At 37.5% G+C, this 24,216-nt stretch overlaps 1 protein-coding gene across 1 annotated transcript in view; it reads right to left on the bottom strand.

The window, feature by feature from the left end:
• Window positions 1–24,216, bottom strand: part of PIK3C2G (phosphatidylinositol-4-phosphate 3-kinase catalytic subunit type 2 gamma) — a 266,488-nt gene that overhangs the window by 169,645 nt on the left and 72,627 nt on the right. The window contains exons 11-15 of the mRNA XM_031444030.2: window positions 23,669–23,864; window positions 20,034–20,156; window positions 14,219–14,350; window positions 7,339–7,453; window positions 1,993–2,123 (exon numbers count right to left, since the gene is read on the bottom strand). Of these exons, the coding sequence (XP_031299890.2) occupies window positions 1,993–2,123; window positions 7,339–7,453; window positions 14,219–14,350; window positions 20,034–20,156; window positions 23,669–23,864 (697 nt within the window). The remainder of the gene's footprint in view (window positions 1–1,992; window positions 2,124–7,338; window positions 7,454–14,218; window positions 14,351–20,033; window positions 20,157–23,668; window positions 23,865–24,216) is intronic.

Here is a 24,216-nt window from a genome sequence, read left to right as displayed (position 1 = left end):
TTCATTTAAAAACACAAACCTTTAATATTTAAAGGTAGTTACTGTGCTTATTATTTGTTAGTTTTGACATTTTTAATATATTTAAATGTCAAAGTATAGCACCTTTTTAAATTTTAAAAATCTCTCATTACAAATATATTAGCCTCTGATATGTGACACACTTAAATGTAAGGTTTTATACTTTTGAGTAAGGAGGGCAGAAAGATGCTTCACCAAGTTAAGATGACAGCAGTCTAGTATGACAATGGATCATCAAAATATGAGTCATGAGGACTACAAGTATCTTTCATCATTTTCAACCCTTAAGCTAATTTTTCTACCACACTGTATGCAAAGGAACTTTATTCATTACAACATTTATTTTATACATATTACTTATCAGGCACAGTGTAGAGCACTGGAAATGTGACAAACAAGACAGGCAGGTTCTTTGTTCTCTCAGTTCTTATAAACTAAAGAGAAAAAAATACATTAATGAAGAAGATGACAATATATTGTGTTAAGTGTGATGACATAAAAGGTAGTAAGATAGATAGTAGAGAAAAACTTCGTTAGATTGAGTTATCAAAGAAGGTCTCTTTGCGAAGATCACATTAAGAACTACAGGAGAGATAATTCAGTCACGTGAAGAAGTAGGAAGGAGTATTTCATGTAGAGGAAACACCAAATAGAAAGGACTTGAGATGGGAGAGGAACAGCACATGTGAAATATGTGAAGGAAACTGATGTCATCGGCTTGAAGTGAATGAGGAAAAGAGTAAGACGAGTTGAAATTAGAGACCAGGGCAGCAACAAGAGTACCCAAGATCACATTCAGCACCTCAGTCTAGAAGGTCTCAAACTGACTTCTCCTCCAGAAAAAAGACTCTAACAGCTGCCCAGTTGATCAATTCAAAACCTTATATTCTTCGTTGACTTAACTTGATTCTTCCTGGTTTCTCAATTGGCTTAACCTCTATTTACTATTAGTCATCAAGTTATGTCTTCTCAACTTCCAAAATATGCTCACAGCTCTAGCCATTACTACCAGCATCCACTGCAACTTCCAAAATATGCTCACAGCTCTAGCCATTACTACCAGCATCCACTGCCATCACCCTAGTTCTGGTGACCATGACCTCCTGCCTAAAATATTATATCAGCTACTCTGTTGTACTACTTGTTTCCACTCTTCCTTCCTCTCCAATCCATTCTTCAATGTTCAGTCAAAGGGATCATTCAAAAAGATTATTCAGATCACGTTACAGCCCCCTTCAAAATCTTTACATAATTTATTATTGGAATAAAATGCTTTATTATGTTATATATTTTATCATAGTGTATATACATATACATGGAAAGGGGGAGAGATAGAGAGAGAGAGAATCTCTGAGAGAGAGTTGCTTTCTTAGTTTTATGCTTTTGGCATGTTAGTAACCCACAACTTGTGGCTTAGATATTACCAAATAGTAAGAATAAATAGTGAGTACAAAGAGAGAATTAGTATTCTTTTGAAATTCTTCCTGAGTTTTTTTTCCCCTGGGCAATTACTGTTTGACAAAATTTAAGTACTCCTTAATTACCAATTTAGTGGTATTAAAACCTGATTTATGTCCGTTCTTTCTAATCTGCCATCATAATTAAATTTTTCTTTTTCCTGTTTACTAAAACATTATTCTACCTACTTGAAGGATAGTTGAGCAATTAATGCTGATATATATCCATCAGTCTCTGCTTTGTTGTTTTGAACTGAATGTTTTCCAATCTTTTTATTTTTCCTTTGACCAAAGTTAAAGTTGCTACATGCCACAAAAAAAAAATCTTTAAAAAATACATAAAATGACTGATTGAGCTCCTACACATTAGTTGATCCATCCAACAGGCGTGACTTTAGGAAATGAAAGGAGTTATGTGAGAAGGAAGGTTCCGCTTTAAAGATATGAGTGCTTCCAGCATGACTGATGATATCGTGAACAGCAGGCAAAAGTCACTCACAAGAACTGGGGCACTTACAGTAAGGGAGACAGTTTCTGTGCCAGTCTGGCAATATGTTTTAAACACTCTTTTGGTGGTTCTTCAAGATCACTTCTATTCTCTTCAGAATCCAGTTTCATAAACTCCCACTCAGTGGCTGGAAAATCAATCTGAAATAAAAATATGGTTTGCAATGTATTGAATGCCTGAAAATACATTATTAATTTAATAATCTCTATCTCAGATTTGTAGAAACTAAAGTAAAAGAAAATTTCTGTTTTTTTTTTGTTTTTAGTTTTATTAGGTAGAATTATTATAGTTTGACTGACATATACATTATAGTGCATGTAAATACATATAGACAATAAAATATTCAGATCTGGTCATCCAAACTTCTAATTCACATTTCCTTATACATCTGAATATTGGCTCCTTGTGTGTCATTTATTCATTGCTTCACTTCCTCCCACAGCCTTCCCCATTCACACTTGGCCACCATGGCTCCCACTATGATTTGGAATTCCTTGAAGTAGCTGCTGTGAATGTCCCTAGTGTCCATGTCCCACAACCGTGGTGACAAGGTGTCCACGGGCTTGCTCAGGCCCCCATGATTCTGTCAGTTTGCTCAAAGAACTGCAACCTCAACTGCGGATGTAGTTTGGATATTATAAGGCACCCAAACATTAGATCTTAAGTTCAACAGCAGTTCAAGGGAAGGAAGGATGCCTACCAACTGGAAGGCAGTTGCTGTGAGTCTCAGGGAAGGAGCTGAGAAAGAGGGACCCATATGGTGGTCAGGAGTGAAGAAAAAAAGAACCCATGGTACATTAGGACACAAAATGTACTGTGTTCTAAGGATCAGGTATCAATAATAAGACTTTGCCTCTCCCAACATCACTGATAATGGAGGATAAGCAGGCAATGAAATGTTAGGTAAAGTAAAATACTTTGTATAGATAAGTATGGTTTAAAGAAAAGGACTGCTTACATAAAAGGAAAAACCGAGCATTGTGGTATCTGGATTCTAATAAGCAGACCAAAGTGCTAAGTTTAGAAATACCTATAGGTTTGGTTATTGCAGTGATTAGAGGTATGGACACATCATTAATGTAACAAATTATATTCCAGGTACTGTGCTAGATTCTGGGGATCAAACACTGTCAATGTCCTCAGAAATCAAGAAGTCAATGGAAAGAAGTCATTGAGAAAGAAACAGAACGTGGTAAATGTGTTGATAAAAATCTTACTGGTCATTATGTGAAGACAGAGGAAGAGCACTTCATCCTGCTTGGAGTGGAAAGAGAGGAGAGGGTAAGGGAGAGATTACTAGAGGAGGGTCTGTGGATCTTAAAAAGTGAATATTAATACAGACACTAAGCCCGAGGGGTGGGCAGTGGGAGATGGGAAGACTGTAGACACATGGCAGGCAGGGAACAGTATTCAGAAACGCATGTGGGCAAAAGCAGGACAGCACGTGTCAGAAACTACAATCTTTTCAATGCTGCTGGAGCCTGAAGTGTCAGACAAGGAGCAGCAAGAGAAACAACGAGAGGGGGCTGCACTTTAGGGCTTGTCCTTCATTCTCCAGGTGGTGCTGAGTTACAAGGAGCGTACGCAGGAGAGTGGCAGTTCCAATTTACTTTTTAGAAGAGTCACACTGGTGGATTTGGGGTTGGAGAATGACAAAACTTAAGACGAGAAAAAGCTAAACTATTGTAAAGGAAGACAGAACTGCTGAACGAGGGCAGATGAGGTGGGGAATTGTGAGGACAGACCTGAGGAACATACAGGAGAGAAGCTGGCAGAATACAGTGTGGACCAAACACGACTAGAGAGAAAGAAGGAGGAGACAAGTCAAACAGGTGTATGTGGGGGCATGAACAGACATAAATAATTTAGGGGGTGAAAGCAATTTTGAGAGGATGGTGAGTTCCGTTTGGGATGTTTTGTCTTTGAAGCAGTCTCCAGGGTATCCGGGTGAGAATCTAAGCAGGCACGTGCCTGTATTTGTCTGAAGCTTGTGGTGTAAATGAGTCTGAACTAAAGATACAGACTTAGAAGTGAATCTGCAAAATACTGTGAATTAAATCTTAGAAATGAATGAGACCCAGCAATTCCACTGCTGAGTATTTACCCAAGATAAATGAAACATATGTTCACACACAAAGTAGCATATGAATGTTCATAGCAGCACTATTCTTAATAGCCAAAAGGTGGAAACGATCTAAATGTATTCTGACTAACGAGTGGATAAAGTGTGGTATAGCCATACAATATATTACTCAACAATAAAAAAGAAATGAATTCTGATATATGCTACTACGTGGATGAATTCTGAAACATTATGCTCAGTGAAAGAGTCAACTGCAAAAGAACACATATTGTATGATTACACTCACACAAAATGTGCAGAATAAGTGAATCTATAGAGACAGAAAGTATATTAATAGTTGCTTAGAGTTGCAGAATACCTAAAAGTTATGGGATTTCTTTCTTTTTTGGGGGGGATTTCTTTATGAAGTAATGAAAATGCTCTAAAATTGACACTGGTGAGAGATGCATGTATCTGTGAAAATACTAAAAAACAATGAACTACACACTGTAAATGTGAGGACTGTATGGTATGTGACTTATATTTCAATAAAATGTTAAAAAGAAATTATTTCAGGGAGAATAAATCTGAGAATAGCAATGGGCAGTAGGTGTAATCCTCGAGAACTATCAATAGTGAGGACAAGCAGAAGAAGGGGAGCCTGGGAAGAAGACAGAGAAAGGATAACGGGAGAATGTGAAGAGAAAGATGAGCGCAGTAACAGCAAAGCCAGGGGAGAGGTTTGTGGGGAAGAGACAGCACCAGAAACTGCAGAGAGAGGGCCAGTATGAAGGGGACTGAAAGTCACCACTGGATTTGGCAACTAGGAAATAGTGGCTTACCTGACAGCAGTTCAGTGTGGTGAGGACAAATAAACCAGAATACAGTGAATTCAGACGTCAACGGGAAGGTGAAGAAGTAGAGAAGCATAAAATAGAACAAGAGCAACATTAACTAAGATAACTCTGCTCATAGTGCTTGAACGGTGATGGAGTCATTCTCTCAGGCTGCAGATGAGGAGAGGCAGGAAGCTGAGGGAGACCCAGATGATGGAGTCATATAATAATCTGTCTCCGAGTCTGAACTCACATCTGCTTTGCTCTATCCACTGCCTCCAGTCAGCAGCATAGAACTTGGAAAGAAAAAATGACTGACTTGAAGAAATCAAGTTCTGTGACATAACATATCCCTTACCACACTGGGGTAGCAATAGTGGGGTAGTAACTGTCAATCTAACACAGGCAATCAGGGAAGTACTGACCTGAAAGAAGTCGGAGAGGCCTAGCACAATCCTTTCATTGTACGGAGGTGAAAACTGAAGGGCAGGTGACTTGTTCACGGTCATAAATTTTACTGTTTAAGAGCTAAAGCTAGATTCCAGATTTCCTCTCTCTCAGCTTGATGTCTTTCCCTGAGACCCGTACTGACTCCTTAACACAAACACTGGTTGCAGAACTTGCTTCTAATTTCCTCACCATCTCATAACCTTTAGGTTGAAAATTCTGCTCTAAATTTAGCTGTATGTAATTAGACTGATACTGGTTATTAAGGATTTTAACTTTAATACCTTAATAACTCTTACTACTTTGTATATTTCATCATCAATTAAAAATATTCTGAGAAGTTTCCCTCTCTGTCTATACCATTTGAAATTATTTTGTAAAAATAGGCTAACTTAACATTTCTGCATACTGGTGAATGATTTCCACGTTCCCTCCTTTTTTTATAAGATAAATTCTGTCATGCCTCCAGGTCCCTACTTGGAAATCTATGCTGCTGTTGAATACTTGAAACTTGCCTTCAGATTCCAGTTGCCAGGATCTGTGTTCATAAAGCAGCTGCTCTCCTCGTCTGAGAAGAATCAAGGAGAGTTTCATCTGATAGCTTCCCTAACATCTCCCATCCTACCACTGCCGCTAACGACCCTGATAATCATAAATTCATATCCACAAAGCTCTGGTAATAGTCAGACTTGGAAGATTTTTGTTAAGTTCAGGTGTTTTGGATCTGGTGAGAAACAGTCTGATAAAAAGCGCCTATATCTTCTTAAAGAAAGTGAGTTGTCCTGTTACAAGGAAACACCTGCCAATCAGTAAGCCATCACATGCGGAGTGTCTATGATGCTGTGCCAAGGTCCAACCTGAACAACCATTCTTTTTTATCATCACGTCCACTGATCAGAAGTGAACTTTCGGCTACAGTCTGGGGGCAGAGGGCAGGGGAGGACTTCCTCCCATCTTTGGAGTGAAAGTCACATTTTTATTAGTGTTATTTTTCTCTTCCATTTTTAACATCTTGCTGTCCATTTTGCTAAACTTTGTCTCTCACATCACTAAACCGTAATCTGAAGATTTTATGAACCTAGAGACTCCACTAGCTTCCTCTAGTGCAGTACTCCTCACCTGAGGGCAATTTTATTGCGAGAGGTCATCTGACAATATCTGGAGGCATTTGTGACTGTCAGAACTGGGGAGGTGCTACTGGCCTCAAGTGGGTGAAAGCCAGCAACGCTGCCGAAGATCCCACAATGCGCAGGCCAGCCCCCACGACAAAGAACTGTCCCCTGCAAAATGCCTGTAGTGCCAGGGTTGGAAAATCTGTTCGAGAGTGTGCTGCTCGGGTTTTCTAGGGAGATGGAAAGTCCATATTCCCTGCACTTCCATGTATGGGCCTGGCCATGCTTCAGGGATCTGATGAATATGATCACTTAAAATCATGAAAGAGTGAGGAGAGTGAGAAAAAAATCCTCTCAGCAGAAAGGACCAAAGCCTGGAATCATTAACCGCCTTTTACTCACGATCACAAACTGCAGCAAGCAGAGAGCCTCTAAGAGAAAAGAAGGTATGATAGATGGATTTTGTTTGCAGTTTCTTCCTAACTATCCAGCTAATTGCTAGTCATTTCGGAAACATACAACAAAAGGGATTTTAAGGAAACATGACACAGTGCAGAGGCAGGTGTATACACACTAATGACTGTTTTAAGACAATGGAAAGAAAAATGAATACGTATAATGAGTAGACTCATGGCAACACTCCATCCCCCTCCTTCATGACTGTGTTTGATGGAGAATGGCTTGAAATTGCTATTATAAAAGTTGGGAGAGAAGAGCCTTGAGAATACTGAATGCAAAATAAAAGCAGAGAGGTTTCACAAATCCCAGCAGGCTGCAGAAAGAGAAGACTATTAAAAAATGTGTGATCCTGGAAGAAAATTGTTTCTGTAATTGACAGCAGGCTACTTATCAACCAATACTTGCTGCGTGTACTTTCATCTCATAGCCTGCCACTTACCTGCAGGGTCACTGGCGATGGCTGGCTTATATCCCACACTCCTGGAGCTATCATTTCTATGGGAGGCTCACGCTGTAATGTCATGCTGAACAGCACAGATCCGGGAATGAATCTGCTGCAAAAGACAACACATACAGACAAACAGACAGAAGTCATTTCCAGAGGGATGCTATTATTATCTATAATTTTTTGAATAAACATAATCAGCTATTTCAGTAGCTTCATTCAGTAGCTAGAAGAGAAACACAATATTCCATAAGCCTAGGTACTGATTAACGGCTCATTTCTAATACACCACACGCGTGGCTATGTTCATAGGCGCCTACGTTTATTTCCACATGAGAAAATTGTCTCCACGATGGTTTCTAACAAGTAGCATTTATTCTTAGTTTCCAACAGCGCTGATTACAAGATGGGACTAAGAATCTCAGATTTATACTCTTGGAATACAACTCCCTTAAATCAATGAAGATGTTAACTCTTAACATTTTTTGCTCCATCAAGTGACTAAATTCCCTGGGCATCTTTAAAGACATGAGCTCTAAATTTATAGAAGGAAAAGATTTAAATTAGCATATGATTTGCAGAATCAAAATAGTTGTGGGACTTCATGGAGGAAATGGTTCTTTATGCACAAATAGAAAGATTATTCATATTCTGAATATTTAAAAATATGTTATAAATTACCATAGTTTATGAAAGTAAATACAGGAAAGACTTCAGACAGGAAGAATTCACGGATAGTTTTAACAGTTTCAGTAACATCCAAATCCACAGATCCTTATAGGAATTTAAGAAGAAGTTATACCTGGCTTGTATATACATTATTGGTAAAATGTTCCAATGATCACTGAGAACAGTCTTTGATTATAATATACCAAATTAAAACCATAGAACTTAAAGTCAACAAAATTAAAGTTCATAAAGAACTTTATTACCTGAGTCTTTTTGAAAATAATTTACAATTCTACCTCGCCATTTAACACACAGATATACAAAATATGAAGAAAAAATCCAACTAATAAAGCTTTTTAAACCCTTAGCCTCCTGAGGCCTGCCTTTTTTATATTTCATATCTAGAGATATTGTTAGAAAGGATCTGCCCAAAGGAGTATAATTTCAAACATTACTGGGCAGATATTTTTATATGATCTAAGAATAATCTTTTAGCAGGATGAATTTAGAGTCTTTTTTCCCCCTTTGTTCTATTCCTCCCTCATCTGGACAAACTTGTTGTTGGTTTTTTTTTTTTTTTTTTTAAGTATAACACTACTAGGGGCCAGAATTATTAGCAAGCTAGAAGTTAACTCAATGGGGTAAAGATTAGAACTGTGATTTTTCTCTTTTGCCTTTCAGAGTACATAACCTTTCCCCAAATGGTCTGAAGCATCCATCTCTTGGGAGAAGCTCTGGATTAGCTTCAGCCAGAATGCAGAAAAGAGAAGGTCGAACACTAAGCTGGGAAGGCTGACACGTTCATGTTCTCCGTGGCGTTTACAGAAAATATTCCTGTTCACGGTAAAGAGTTAACAGGGGTGCGGAAGGTGATGTGGCACACTGGATGGAGAATGGGGCAAAAGAAAAAGCCACCACTTTCTGGCAATTTGGGATGGCGGAAGCAGAAGACACAGAGTGAATGTGGTACACAGAGGTATCCCAGTTTCGCCCTCTTCTGCCTTTGGAAGGCAGACGGAGAGGAGTGTTAGAAGCGTGAGTACAGCACAGTGCTGAAGGCTGGGGGGCGGGGGGTGCTCCATTTTGTCCTCCATGTTTCGGATCCTGAAAGAACATCACCTCTTGAGCTGCTCCTGTACCAACCTGTGGCGTGACTTTAAACTTGAGGCCATGTGGTATACAGGCAAAAGGAACTCCTATCTTTAGCTTTATTGGGTCTTCTTTGGCTTCTGTACAGAAGAGATGGGATCTAGAAAAAGCTGTGAAAAAGAAACCCCTGTGAGGGGGTTTTTATAAAGGAGGTCACAGGGTGGGGACAAAAGGCCTCTGTAATAAGGGCATCCGATAGGACCATCTGAGCTGAGGTCAACTGGGAGTCCCAGGTAAACCTCAGATGGGTCTACAGTGCCTGCGAGAGCCCGAGTCAGAGAGTGTCAGTAAGCCCCGGATTAAGGCGGGAGAGCACCCACCACAAGCTACACTAGCTGTAACAAAAAGCCAGCAGCTTAAAAAGTGCCTTTGATTTGGATATCATAAATCACCAGGCCAAATAATCTATTTCTTTTCTTCCTGTGTATCCAGATACCCTCTTAAGAAGAGAATTAGGGTGTCAGGAAGCTATCTGAGTGACTGAGTGTTTTTACTGCATTATTCTATAAGGACTATTTAACTTATTGAATTGACTAATTTTTTGTAATTGATGAAAAGTTTTTTCCTCATTAGTTGCAGGGTGGGAGCTCATGAAGAAAAGTGTGATATATTAATTGCGTTTTTTCTTCACATCTAAGTTGTGTAATGAATCATATTTATGGCCTTACTATATTTATATGGCTTGGCCATATTTCACTCTGAAAATCTGAGTGATCCAAGTTGATTCCTGCAAAGAATGAAGGGACTCAAGAATAAGTGTCAGTATGTGCCATTCCTCTCCTTGGATGGAGTCTGGATTAACAGTCACCCTGGCCTTAACCCTGAGGCAGACAGGGAGAATGAAGTCAGAACTCATGATTCAAGTATGTGTACGAAGGGGTATATCAAACAACAGGGCACAGAGAGCAGGAACTTGTAGCTGTCCAACTGAGGTTGATGTAATATATACTTTAAGGCAATTCAGGGAGAAATTGGCACTTTCTTTGGGTTATCTACGTGTTTGATATTAGTTAATTTATATTCTGATGATGGAATATATTCAAGCGTCTTTTTAGACATTGCAAGCATGGTAGAGGAAATAAATTTCCACAGACTTCTCTGAAGAGAAAAATGAGAGGACGAGGAAGATGATTAGAAGAATTAAGATGTTCAAAGAATGCATCAAAAAGTGTTGGTGGTCTCAGAAAGAGGATGAAAATGGAAAACTTTTAACACTAGGTTGGTGGGGCTCACCAGTAGTTTTAAAATTACAATCCTGTGAAAGGTTTATTAAATCAGTTAAAATTAAATGGAAAAAAAACATGATGAAGGCAAAACATACAGGAAACAGTTTCCTGTCGTGGGAAAGAGCAGCAGACTTTATATAGAGACATCTGAATCCTACGGTCATTAACGAGCCCAACTTGGCTTACCTTCTTCGAGCTCCCTGCACAAAATTAGTGGTTTTCAAGTTTCATATTTGTTTTCATACGGCTTGGTGGTTGGGGGAGCAGACTTCAGAAAGGTACAGAGAAGATGGCAAACAGGTTGGACTCGAGAATTTCAACACCCCACCCACCCCAGCCAACAACATGTAACTGCTCTTACACATGGAGTTTTTGAGTAAACTGTCATTAAAGAAAAGGACCACAATGATAAATTTAACATTTCTATCTTTAAGATCCTTTTAACTTCAATATTGTACAAATTCCTACGCTTAGAAAAACCAAACCAAAATCTATGGCACCAGGAAAACAGATGGGCTGGTTTACCCACTCTGGGCTCCTGTTTCCCCACGTAATAAAAAAAAAAAAGTGGTTTGAATAAAACAATTATTGTCATTTTGGGCTATATGATTCTGTGCATCCATAGCTTGATATTCTGGAGCCAAGAATACAGAAAGTTTCCAAACTGAGCAGCTGGCACTTTCAGAAAATCTGATATTATTAAACTCTGAGACTCTGACTCTCATTGGTCTAACAGGCTTCACACCCAAGAGAAGAGCCCAGGTAAGGCTGAGACAGGAGCCCCTTGCATGGTGGTGAGGTTTTCAGTGTGGTCACAGAGCAGCGCGTGGCACTAAGGGCAAGAAGGGAGACAGCCTGAGGGAGTAACGCGTGGAGTGGGGAGGAGTCAGCCTTTCATTCTGGTTCCTCTTATATTCCTAAGTAGCCCAGTGACCTCTAACAAGTCTCTTAACCTTCCTTCATCATTCACATGTAAATGAGATATTTGAATTAGTTGAGCTCTGAGGGTCTTTCTTATACAGAGAGGAAGAATGATAAGGAATTTTCATCCAGAACTTTTTTATTATTTGATTTTAAGGATATATCCAAAATGATAATTTATAGTGGGGTTAGAGTTGGTTCCTCAGGCAACAGTCTAAGGAATAAGATTTACTTAGGCCTCTTCTGAAATTCCGTAAAAGATTCTAATTTTCCTGGGCTTTAACGCATATCCAGAGTTTTGAAAATACTGGTGCCTGGGCCCCACCACAGACCAGATAAATTAGAATTTTGGGGGGCACTTGGGTTTTGGGTTTTTTAAAAATCTCCCCAGGAGATTTTATTGCTCAATCAGGGTTGAGAATCTCTGTGTTGAAGGAGTTTATCACAACTTAGAAATGCTAAGTAACTACCACGCAATTTTTCTGAATTTAAGTAGACTTTAAGTAGGGAAGGTAGCTCATAGGAATTGTTGAGGGAAGAATAACTTCATTGCTGCAGTATGGAACACCGAATATAGAACACCAAACACAGAATACAGAAGCAATAGAAGTCTTGTCTGCAAAGGAGAGGATTACAAAACTTCTGTGGGCAAAATTTTACCTTTGTACTTGAAACATATTTTTTATAGGACTGAAGGTGATTTTGTGTGCTTGAAAATGTCAGTTTATTTTTATTTGTAGACACTCTTGATGCAGCCATAACTAATATATCTGAGTTTAATCTCCATTGATTCTCCTGAAACCCACTTCTGGAAGCCACAAAGAGATAGGAAACCCTTAATTCTGCTTATTTTCAGGTTGTATGTTGGAAAAAAAAAAAAAGACATAAATGCTTATTACAACTCCACATGGCTAGGTATGAGCAATTCAAATTGTAATGAATGACAGATTCAATACCAAAAGTTTATGGGCAGGGGTCATTCCGAGAAAGGAAATGAAATTAAATGGCTTATTTGCTGTGATCTGGAAATACCTACATCAAATAAATTGGATTAGAATCCTTGTAACTCAGAGCAATGAGCATCGTGGGAGTTACTATATCTCCCCAGTGGACTGACATGATGGATTTCTTATGTCTTAAAAAGATCTGGATTTCTTTAAGTTGTTTATCCCAGGAGAGAGGGAGATTTTCTGATTTTCATAGGAAATGGTCTTTTGGAAATATACTTACAAATGCTTATTGGCGTGCTCTTTGAAGTAAGTTGTGTGATGGCTTATCATCCATAATTTTGCCACTTTCCCTGAGGAAAAACCTCACTGAGTATCAGTCCCAGAAGGCATTACTTAAAGATGCCTATTGTCTGTGATCACTCACATATAAAATGCTTACCAGTAGTAAGTGATACGTGACAGAACAACATGGAGGCAGTATTTTACTATCATAACCATGTAGAAAAAAGCCTTGAAGATGAGTTTGAAAAAGTATTTCAAACTTTTTATATATTTAATATTTTTTGATTGCCTGTTATGTGCAAAGTAGCGTGTTAGATGATAGAAGGGAATAAAATGGATTAAATGTGTTTTCAGTGAAGGCTAGAAATATAGTCTACAAACATGCTAGATCTTACAAATACTGCAGTTGAAACTTAAAAGAAACTCACTCATGAGAAGGAAGGGCACCTGCATAGCTGCTCCTGGGGAGGAAGTAATGAAAGTTCTTAGCCCACAAATCAGATTTCTGAAATATCTGCTAACAGCAGTTGGTACTCCTTTTTAGGGCTAAACTGCTTCTTATAGATGTTTGAAATTTTATTTCATTCTAAATCTCCTATAGAGATTGATTTTTTTCCAATTCAATTTAGTAAACAAACCTGTACTGATTGCCTGTTTATAAGAGCTACCATATTAGATGACAGAATTACAAAGAAAATATGTTCCCTGTCCTCACGAAACATACACGTGGAAACTGGCTATAACATGAAAACAAATAAAAGAGCAACACACACACACACGTCAGAATTAATCCAATAAAAATGATGTTTAAAAATTTATCACAGTTGCTTTGATAATATTTATTTATATTGACTAAATGTGGGAACTAAAAGCTGAGGAAGAATTTTCTTAACATTCTTATATTATCAAATCTTTCTAAACGAGAAGGGATAGAAACATTCTTTATAATAATATGATATTAAAATGAAATTATAACCTAGCTTCTAGTTTTCCAAAGGTCCTGTATTTCACAATTTGTTTCTAAAGCAAGTCTTGCCATGTGAAAATAACTAAGTTGATTCATTTAAAATATATTTTCCTTAATAATATAGAAAATTATGTAATTGACTTTATTAAATACCCTAAGTATTAGTAATTCCAAATCCTTACAGTTAAACCAGAAGTTAATTTCTCATTGGCAAATCGTTCTGGTGATGGAATATCTAAACTCATATTTGGCTTACTTTTCTGAAAAATACCATCTTAAAGTTAACATATACTTCTTCTTGGCAATAAAAGGTCAGTCAACCAATTCCCCTGAATAATTTTACTTTAGCCAGAATTCCATGACTTACATTGTTTTTAAATGACAGCACTGATCTAAATCATTTTGAATTAGTAATTCCAGAGAAATTGGCTGGTCGGAGAAAGAAAAGAAATTGAGATTGGCCATGCTGATACCTTTTCATTGTAAATGAGCCAGTTGACAAGCTGAACATGAGGCCTGTTTCTAAGGCCATTTCTATATTTTGCTTTTCAGTCTCGCTTTCAATAGTCATGATTTATATTGAGCTACCTCTATTTTAGAATAAAATGTCTTCTTGATTTTCTTATTATGCCATATACTGCACAATATCTAGTTCTAAGGAGGTTTTATTAAGATGGGAATTTTATTATAATCACAAATGATATACTTACTGTTTTGGAAACAGTGGAAGACAAGTCCAGGCCAATAAATCTGCACTGTTGTTTGCACAGGTAATTCCAAACAGTTTTATAGTGAGCATGGATTCCCTTGGAAGTGACTTTATTTCAAGAGGAAAGTTGATCCTTAAAATAAAGAAGTAGATTACCTAACCAGTTACAATGATGTTTTCATGAATATTTCCTTGTAATAAAATGTCATACAACAAAAATATTTTGACTATTTGAATTGAGGCATCCTCTTTTCTGTTTAATCTTGTAAAAGTAGAAATATAGTAGAAGTACACAGAATAATGACACTGGTTAATCAATAGGGACTGCTAAAATTTTGATATGTAAGCTTATTTTTTAAAACTACAATAACTTGAGCACTTACGGTTTATAAGCACAAAAGAAAGAATGATTAACACTGTCTTAGGGACTAGGAGGAGGGCAGGAAATAACTCATAATGGATCTTGAAGAGTAAATGGCTACAATCAGACTGAGATTTGGAAAAGAATATTTCAAGAAAAGTGCATAGACAAGGTCATATATGCATGAAAAGATTAAGTGTAGCTAAGGACTGGTGGGTGGCTCATTGTGGCTAGAACAAGGAATATAATTAAGTTGGTATGGAAGGTCATAGAGGATGCAATTAGAAAGACAGGTGGTGGCAAGAATGCTTAAGGACTCTGCATGCCAGGCAAAAGAATTTGAGATTTTTCCTAATGGCAAAAGGAAACATTTCAATGAGAGAGTATAGAGAGTTGTTTATAATTTTAAATGTGGGCTATTCTGGGTGATGATGAGATTTCAGGAGTTTGGGGGCTGGCGGCTGAGATACCATTCCTAGATACATCAAGGTGAAGAAACTTCAAACTCAGCCCCTGGATTGATTGTAGATATGGGCCAAAAAAGTGGCTAAGGAGAAACACAGGATTGTTAACAGTGGGAAAAACCTGAATTTGGGCATTGAATCCATCAATATATGTAAGAATATCTAGAAGGTTATAAATGATACTCTAAGACTGGAAGGGGTACAGTTGGGAGGGGTAAGTGCCTAAGGAGAAACACCTTTTGGCAGAAAGTCGAGAGTGTAATCTGAGGTCCCTAAGGATGAGAGGGAGAAGGGTACTTTTCTTCTCTTCATTGAGTCATCTTGGTTATATAGAAATGATCAGGTTCTATTATAAGAATCTCAAGAGAAGTATGGTGTTTAGCAGAGATCTATTTATGAGACAAGGAGATATTTTTCAAGAGGTTAAGATGGGGGAATATGTTTAGTAGAAGATGAGAATGCTATGGAGAAATGGGAAAATTGGAACAGAGATTAGCAGATAAGGGAAGATTTGTGGGAACTGATTTCACCAAGAAAGGGGAAGAAGAAAGAGGAAAGTGACTGGAAGAGCAAGAGGGCAGCTTGCACTGGATGACAGCTGATGTTGTTAGGCATGAGGAGTTTGAATAGAATTCACTGGCCTTGTAATTCCCAGCTGAACTTTGAAGTCAAGTTGTTTGAGTAGCAGGTGATGCTTAGAGCACTGATCATGACCAAAGCCTATCATCCAGTTGGAAAGTGCCGGCTGAGGTTGGCCCAGTTGAGGCCTCAGGCAATACTGAGTCTCTTCTCATACTAGAAGTTGGCTATCTTATCTGGATACTGGGAGCAGTCCTTACTGTGGGTGTAAAATAAGACTGGTGACCCCCTTTTGTGATTGGCTAGGCAGTACAACCTCAGGAATAAGGAGGAGTTAATTCAGCCCTGCGACCGTAACTGATTTTGAGGAGTACACATCTCTTTCCTCAATGTGCTGTTCTCTGAGATGAAAAGGGTCCAAATCCAGGTGGTAATAAAGCTTCTAACAAGAGGAAAGACAGAAGAGCTATTTTAGAGGTAAAATGGATAACTAATATTTGACTGACAGCATATTAGTGGAATATGACTATGAAGATTAAAAGATAGATTCTAGGTTTCTAGGTTATGTTGTAGTGGGTAACTTTAGCTGATAGAAAACAGAAGAGGAAGTTGGGGGAGGGTTAATAAGTGCAGTTGAGGGCATGAGGTCATTAAGTTAATAATAATTCATAGATGTCAATAGGTAAGCAATGTGTGAAGAAGACAAATTCAGAGGTCTGGATCTGCATATATCTGCATTCAAACATTGGCTCTGTGACTATTAGGATGTTCTTACTTGAGGAGTACATTTAACCTTTTTAAGCCTTGTTTTTCTTGTCCATAAAATGGAACAAATATTACATTACACAACACGTGGCAAATGGTAGGTTGTATATCAGCATTATATTCATTATTCAATCAACAGTGTAATAACTTATATTAGCCATTGTGGACAGATGAAATATAATTCTAGTTAAAAGTAGGGAAGGGAAATAGAGGAAAGACTAGTGTGAAGATGATTTATTTTTCTAGATAAGCAAAATTTAGATTAAAAAATTAAATTATTATACATTCAGATATCTAAAAACTAAAAGTCTTTATTTTCTTTCATATTCTTTCATAGGGATAATATTCATTCAATGTAATGTGGACATATTTCTCAGCTTAAAAGAAACTCTGAAACTCAACATAAAATGTTGATGATCCTGTGGAATGCACAGTAATTTCTTGAATGGTCTCTCTTTTACCTGTAATTGACTTTCAATTCAGTTTTCATATTTCTGGGCTAGGATGGAAGCTATAATTTCACTTTATTTCTCACATAATCTAGAATTCTTTTTCTCACTGAGTCTGGTTTCTTCATGTATAACTTCCCTATTAATGAGCTTTTCATATCAAGAATGACAAAAAATTCGATAAGTTACAGTGGATGGTTACTGCCAATCTCCATCTTGTCATTTTTATTAATAAAAATAAATTCTTCTAGGGTAAGAATACATGCTTTCTAAATATTTATTCATTTCTTGAATACATACGGATTTCTAAAGCCAAAATAATTTCACATTCACTGAGAAATCTTTTTTATTAACTTCTACATGGCTATTGAAAAATCAAAGGAATGAATTTTTAGACAAGAAAAAGAAAAATGCTTTAAGAGACAATTCGATAAGTGAAGTTAGATTGCTTCTTTATATGCAAGCAGCTGGCACAGAACTCAAGTTTTAACTGTATGTTTGCCTTACTCTACTATTTAAAAGTAAGTAAACACTAAAATTTCTCAAACGTTCTTTTCTTCTCTATGAGATAGTTTTCCTAAAATCAAAATAAGTTTTTGAGAGTGAAAATAGGAGATTTAAAAAGTCACATTGTATAGAACTCATTTATAGATCACTGTATGGATTTTGACTTTCGTCTGAGTGAAGGATTTCAGGATTATAAAACAGAAGAATGACGTGGCCTGACTTACATTTTAAAAGAGATTACTTTAGCTGCTGTGTGAGAAGGATTATAAAGGCAAGAGAAGTGGGGTGACTATTACAAGTCTACTGCAGTAACATAGGGGAGATGGTACTGGCCTAGGGCAATGAAAGTGATGAGGAGTAATATTCTGGAAATATTTTGGGGAGAAATCCTATAGGAGGCCCTGAAGATGGGGTCTGAGAGAAGGAAATTCGGGCTAAGGATTGACCTGAACAATCAAAATTGGAAATGATCACCCAGAGTGGCCATCCAGGGGCAGAAAAGGTTTGGAGTATAAGATCAAGAGTTCAGTTGTAGGAATGTTGAGTATATAACTGTGAAGTTTGTGACTGATGCCTGGGTTGGTGATATAAATTTGGCATATGGATGGCATTTAAAGCTATGTGAATTTAAGAGAAGACTAAAGGAGCAAGCACAGATACAAACGAGAAGAGGCTTCAGTGGTGAGATGATAGTCCATCTGGGAGAAAAAAAGAGTCTGGAGAATGAATGTCCAGGTAGGGAGAAGGGAAGCTAAAAGGACGTGGAAACCAAGTGGAGAGCATATTTCAAGATGGAGGGTGAGATCAATAGGGCCAAATGCTCCTAATAGATCATGAAAGATGAAGACTGAGAAACATACATTTAGCTATGCAGGTCACTGCTGACTCTAATGGTCAATTTCAGTGGAGCAGAGATGATGAAAGTCCGACTGGAGTATGTTTGAGTAAAGGGAAAAAACTGAAGAAAGTGCAAATAGACAACTCTTTGGGAGGGTTTTGCTGCAGAGCCAAGGAAAAAAAATGGCATGGCTGTTGTTGAAAGAATGGAGTAGAGTTTGTTTTATTTTTAAATTTAAGATGTGAAAACTATTTGTAGAATATAAATACTAAGCCCAAGATTTTATATGTTGTAAGAAATAGTACGAAAATCACAGTCAAAGCCTCAGCTTTGGAGTCAGAGTGGGTCTGAGCACTAGTTCTGCCATTTACTGATTGTGGAACCTGGAGTGAGTTAATTAAGCTTCATAAACATCAATATTCTGACCTACAAAATGGAGATGACAATACCTGCTATTTTTGTTATTAAGTTTAGATGAGAGAATATATTCTGGAGGTGTACTATGATGATTGGAATACAATAAACAGGCAATGAGGGCAGGGCACTGTGTTCCTGACAGACAGGGGACCCCTACCAGAGGCGTGATTTCTCAGTTCGTAGTTAGGGTAAGTAGCTCAGATGCAGAGAGTAGTTGGATGCAGGGACAGAGAGTGGGGCTACCTCCAGAGCGGAAAGTACAGAGACAGGCAGGAGCCAAATTAGACAGCCTTGTGTGCGATGCTAAATTATTTGTATTTTACTTCATGGGAATTGGGGAGCCACTGAAGAATTTAACAGGCAGAACTGATTCTGTGCAATGGAAGGGGATTTTGTAATTGAAGGTCAGGTTTTTGGTCAAAGGAATCAAGAACTTTAACCAAACAAGGGGAGATAAAGGTTGTCACAGTCGATGAAAGGAACCACAAAGTATGTAAGAACAAAAGACCACACGTTATTTCCACCACTGATGGTGGTAACACTAAGAGCGGGATGGATGGCGTCATCTAGCACCATCCTCAGACTTCTCAAAAATTTGGCTCACATATGTTAATAGGGAAGTATAATACTGGGAGTCAAATTATCTCCCAAGAAAGCCAGCCCTTCTGAAAGGGCTGCTGGGGTGTGGCCTGGGGGGTTTTCTTCCACTTGTGGTGGGAAGAAAATTGGCTCTCAGTGGATCAGTGGAGACCCTAGAAAAATGACAGCAGAGCAGTGTCATGGGAACAGCAAGGAAAAGCAGCAGTAATCATGTAAAAGCCACAGACTGGGCCTGCGAGCCCCCTGAGACTCTGAATAAAGTGACTAGGTTGGGGAGAGGGGCAGAGGAGAAGAGGGGAAGCACGGACAGTGCCAATAAGGTACTTTTCCTGCTTGATTTAATAAATCTCTATAAAATAAAGAGGCAGGAGTTGATTACTCCAAATCAGATGATAGTTTACACAATGCATAATAATTACTATCCAAAAATTTGATTGTTGAAACAAATTCTTAATTATCTTTGGTAGGAAAATGGAGATTACATACGTTATTAGGTGATTCCTTTCTTTGTTATATATGGAGCCGACCTCCCTCCAACCCCAAATAGAGGGTATTCCTCTTATCCACAGTCTGCGAATGATTAATAATTCTCCTTTTTCCAATTTCCCTCTTTGAGCAATTCGATAACGTAGACTGAACATTTATCTAGGTTTTTAAATGGACCTTTAATCTCTTGAATTGAAGTCAGTTATCTATTAGCCCCAGCATATTTATCACATCACTGAAAAGAAATCAACTAGAAACACTAAAAAAAAAAAAAAAAAAAACCTTCACTTAAAAAAAGGGGGAAAAACCTGATCTTAACTAGATAAATGATCTCACCAGAATAAACTTACGTTTCGTTCCAGTTGACCAAGAAAAAAAACAATTTTTTGACTGGAGTATTTCTGAAGTTTCTCACTTGGCACAGCTTCTTTCCAGCATATGAAAGCCAGCAGGAAAAAGAAAATGCTTTATAGCTAAAAAGAAACAACATTGATTCAATAAGCTGAACTCTATAAAGGAACTAGTTTTCTACACGGGTCAATTATTTTTATAGTTAAAAGTCAAATGATAAAGTGTTGTTTGCTTGTACAGAGTGTACTTTAAAAATTACTTTAAGAATTTATGTTCAGTGACATCAGCCAGACTGCAGAATAGGAAGCCCTAGACTTCTTTCCCCTACAGAGACACCAATTCAACAGCAATACATGAATCAATTCTCTTCATGAGAAATCCAGAAACAACATATCAGGCTCTTGTACCCCAGGCAAGTGTGAAACCAGCCACACAGAAATCAGTAGGAAAATTCATGGCACTCATTTCCCAGAGTTCCTCTGCCCCCTGTAGTGCTGTGTGGTCAGGAGGAAACTCCCAAATCTTAGCTTGTCTACGAGGTGGGAGAGAGAAGATTGGAACCTATGTCTAACATTCAGACGTTTTAGGGGGCTGTCCAAAGGACTGGTTTCTGTCTTGCCTGAATCTAGGTGTTGAACAGGAATGGGTACCAGGTTGGGGGCCTCTGAGAACAAAGGTGATGGTCTAAACTAGCACAAACTCACTCACCATCTCCCCCCACCTCAGTGCAAAATGAATAGGAGAAAACCCCCAATTGTTGGCTTCTCCCTTGGGAAAGATTCGGATTGTGATTCCAATGTTCCAGCTTTGGGGGCGGGGCTCTAGGAGGGACGGGTTTCTGTCTCAAAATGCTGACAGGAAACGGTATGTTCTAGATGCCAGGGACCACGGACTTATAAGAACAGTAAAGAGGTTGGGAGGCTTGCTGCCACTCCAGAGGATCTGTAGGACAGCAGACAGAGGCTGACGCAGCTTGATGGCCTCTGCATTGGCAGGGGGAGAGGGGAGCAGGGAGAGCGTAGTGTGCAATCAACATTTTGGCTTTTTCAGGAGGCTGTATGAGGCACCGGTTTATGTCTCACTTAACAGAGCACTGATGGGACCTGGCACACTGGATGGCTGGTAGCAGATGAGAACAAAGCAGAGCTGGGCAGCTAATGGAACACTAAAGAATCTGCAATACCACAGGCTGACATTAGATGAAATAAGAAATTATGAGCTCTTAAAGAAAGAAGCAAAACCTCTCTAACCGTGAATTCACAGACACACAAGTCCAGAGAAGATGCACCTATAGGAAAGGTTTGAAAGGCCCCCGAAATCTCTAGCTGGACTGATAGGTAACATTCTTTCCCTGCATGAAACCAATCCATAAAGACTGGGAGAGGTGGCTGTTTATTTAAACGCTCAAATCCCAACACAAAGTAAAACGAGATATATAAAGAGGAAAACATGCCTCAACAAAAGGAACAAAATATATCTCCAGAAACCAGTCTTAAAGAAATGAACTACTAAAGAATAAAATATATATATGCATATGTATATGTACACACACACACACATGCACACACACATGGTCAATAAGCTCAGGAAAATGATGCACGAACAAAGTGAGAGTATCAAGAAAGAGATAAAAAAATATTAAAAAAGAACCACATAGAAATTTTGGAACTGAAGAACACAGTAACTGAATTAAAAAAAAAAACAATAGAGAGGTCCAAAAGCAGACTTGATCAAGCAGAAGAAAAAATCAGTGAGCTCAAAGATAGGTATTTGAAGTTATTTTGTCAGAGAAACAACAACAACAAAGAAGATAAAGAAGAGTGAAAAAAGCCTAAAGGACTTATGGGACACAATCAATTGGACAAATATATACTTTATATGAGTCCCAGGTGGAGAGGACTGAGAGAAAGAGGCACAAAGCTGATCAATATGAAAGTATATGAAAGCATATAAAAGCTTGCCCGTAAAGGTAAATATATAGACAAATAGAGAATACTGTAATACTGTATGGTGGCACATGAACAACTTTTACTTCTGGTATAGAATTTTAAAGGAAAAAATATAGAAAAACTTTAATTATAAAAATATGTAAATATATGAAGACTTAATTTGTGATATCAGTAACATAAACTGTGGTGAGGGGAGAAGAAAAGAGTTTTTGTGTTGTTATTGAAGTAAAGTTCTTATCAGCTTATGACTGGATAAAGAAGTTGTGGTATATTTATACAATGGAATACTACTCAGCCATAAAAAAGAATAAAATAATGCCATTTGCAGCAACATGGATGGACTTAGAGATGGTCATTTTAAGTGAAATAAGCCAGAAAGAGAAAGAAAAATACCATATGATAACACTCATATGTGGAATCTAAAAAAAAGAAAAAAAGGAAAAAAAGGATACTAATGAACTCATCTACAAAACTAAAACAGACTCGCAGACATAGTAAATATTATTATTGGGGGAAAGGGGGTGGGAAGGGATACACTTGGGAGTTTGAGATTTGCAAATGTTAGCCACTATATCTAAAAATAGATTTCAAAAAAGTTTCTTCTACATAGCACAGGGACCTATATTCAATATCTGTATTTATCTGGCTACACAGTTTTTCCATGTGAATTAAAATTAATAAGGATATATTAATAGCTTAAAGATTATGAGAATATTCATTAGACTAGAAATTTGTTCCTCTGTACATCAGCCTCTTAAAATTCTTCACAAAATTAAGAGAGAGGAAAAGCATAAAAGAATCATCCCATGGGTTTTAAATAAATGTATAAGTGAGATAGTATTTTTTTTTTACACACAAAGGTAAAATTTCCTTATTGACTCTATAAAGATGTATTTGTACAGTTCAGTTATTTGCAAAAAATACAGATCAAAATAAAAATTATTTCTCTTTTACCAAAATTGTTTCTTTCAGCTTTTCTTTGAGACACTAAATACAGTACGTACAATAAGTCCATTAGTAAATTACTACTCTCTTATCAACTATAATTGATTTAATCAGAGTCCCCTCATAGATTTAATCCATAAGGAATTTAAAATAACTATTATAATATTAGTCTAATTATGTTATTCAAGAAAATACTACATAACAGAGTCAACCTAAAATCTGGCAATGTTCCATGAATAGTTGTGGTTAATTTCTATCATAACTTAAATAACTCTTGGCTGATTCTCACTTTATCAAGGTTCTATTCTCATAAAATATTTACCACTCATAACTTGATGGGGGTCAATGTGATTTTTTTTTAACTTTTAAATACTCTCCATCTCCCTGTACATGTGTGTGCTATCTTGCTCTGTGTTAATTGGCATTAGTCATTTAAACTTAAACACAAAAGATGAAAATTTGGGGGCAATCACTAAGCAGGATGAGAATTTTCTGTTTCCATAATGATACAATGACAACATGCAGTTATTTTTAATATGGAGAATGGAAGATTTGAGGGAAAAGGAATGTACATTGGAAATAAAGTTTTAAATGATTTCAAGAGTAAGGATAAATCTATGCTGATTACATTTCAAAATTTTATGAAATATTTGCTCTTGCAAATAAGATCAAGACAAATTATACTAAATTAGAAGCTATATAAAAAATAATTAACCCTTTTGTGAAAAACTATCACTCACCTGTGTACCCAGGTCTCTGGAATATTATGAGCTGCATACACAGTGAAGCTAAGGTGGGAATCAGGTCCAAGATTTATACAGGAAGGGCTATCAGGTGCATTTAGAGGCTGGAAATCTGCATAAAAGCTGCTGCAATGGGTATCAATTAGCTGGTAGATGGATGTGGATAGTTCAGTTGTCACTTTTTCTATCAAATCTAGAGGAAAAAGATGGAAATCAGGTCATCTGTGAAGGGCCATGTTTATCATAAACCCTCAGTTTCAGCTTTGAAATTTTTTATAACAAAATTTAAAGAAAATTTAATTAAAATGACCCTCCACCAACTGAAGCCAATTAGCCATCTGTGCCTCTGTTTGCAGCCTGGGTTAGCTGCTAGTAGTGTAGATAATTAACAAGCTTTTCATATCTTCAGTTGCAGAATTTTTGGAAGCACAGCCTTTAATCACAAATCAGAGTTCTGGATTATTAATTTGGCATTCTGATCAACTGTAATTTGCAATATTCTTGTTGTAGATTATTATTGTTTAGAATTACTTTTCAGATGAGGA

Source organism: Camelus dromedarius, chromosome 25 (genome assembly GCF_036321535.1).
Source record: "Camelus dromedarius isolate mCamDro1 chromosome 25, mCamDro1.pat, whole genome shotgun sequence".
Classification (NCBI taxonomy): domain Eukaryota; kingdom Metazoa; phylum Chordata; class Mammalia; order Artiodactyla; family Camelidae; genus Camelus; species Camelus dromedarius.
Note: the sequence above shows the minus strand (reverse complement) of the source record. Positions and strands in the feature narration are given on the sequence as shown.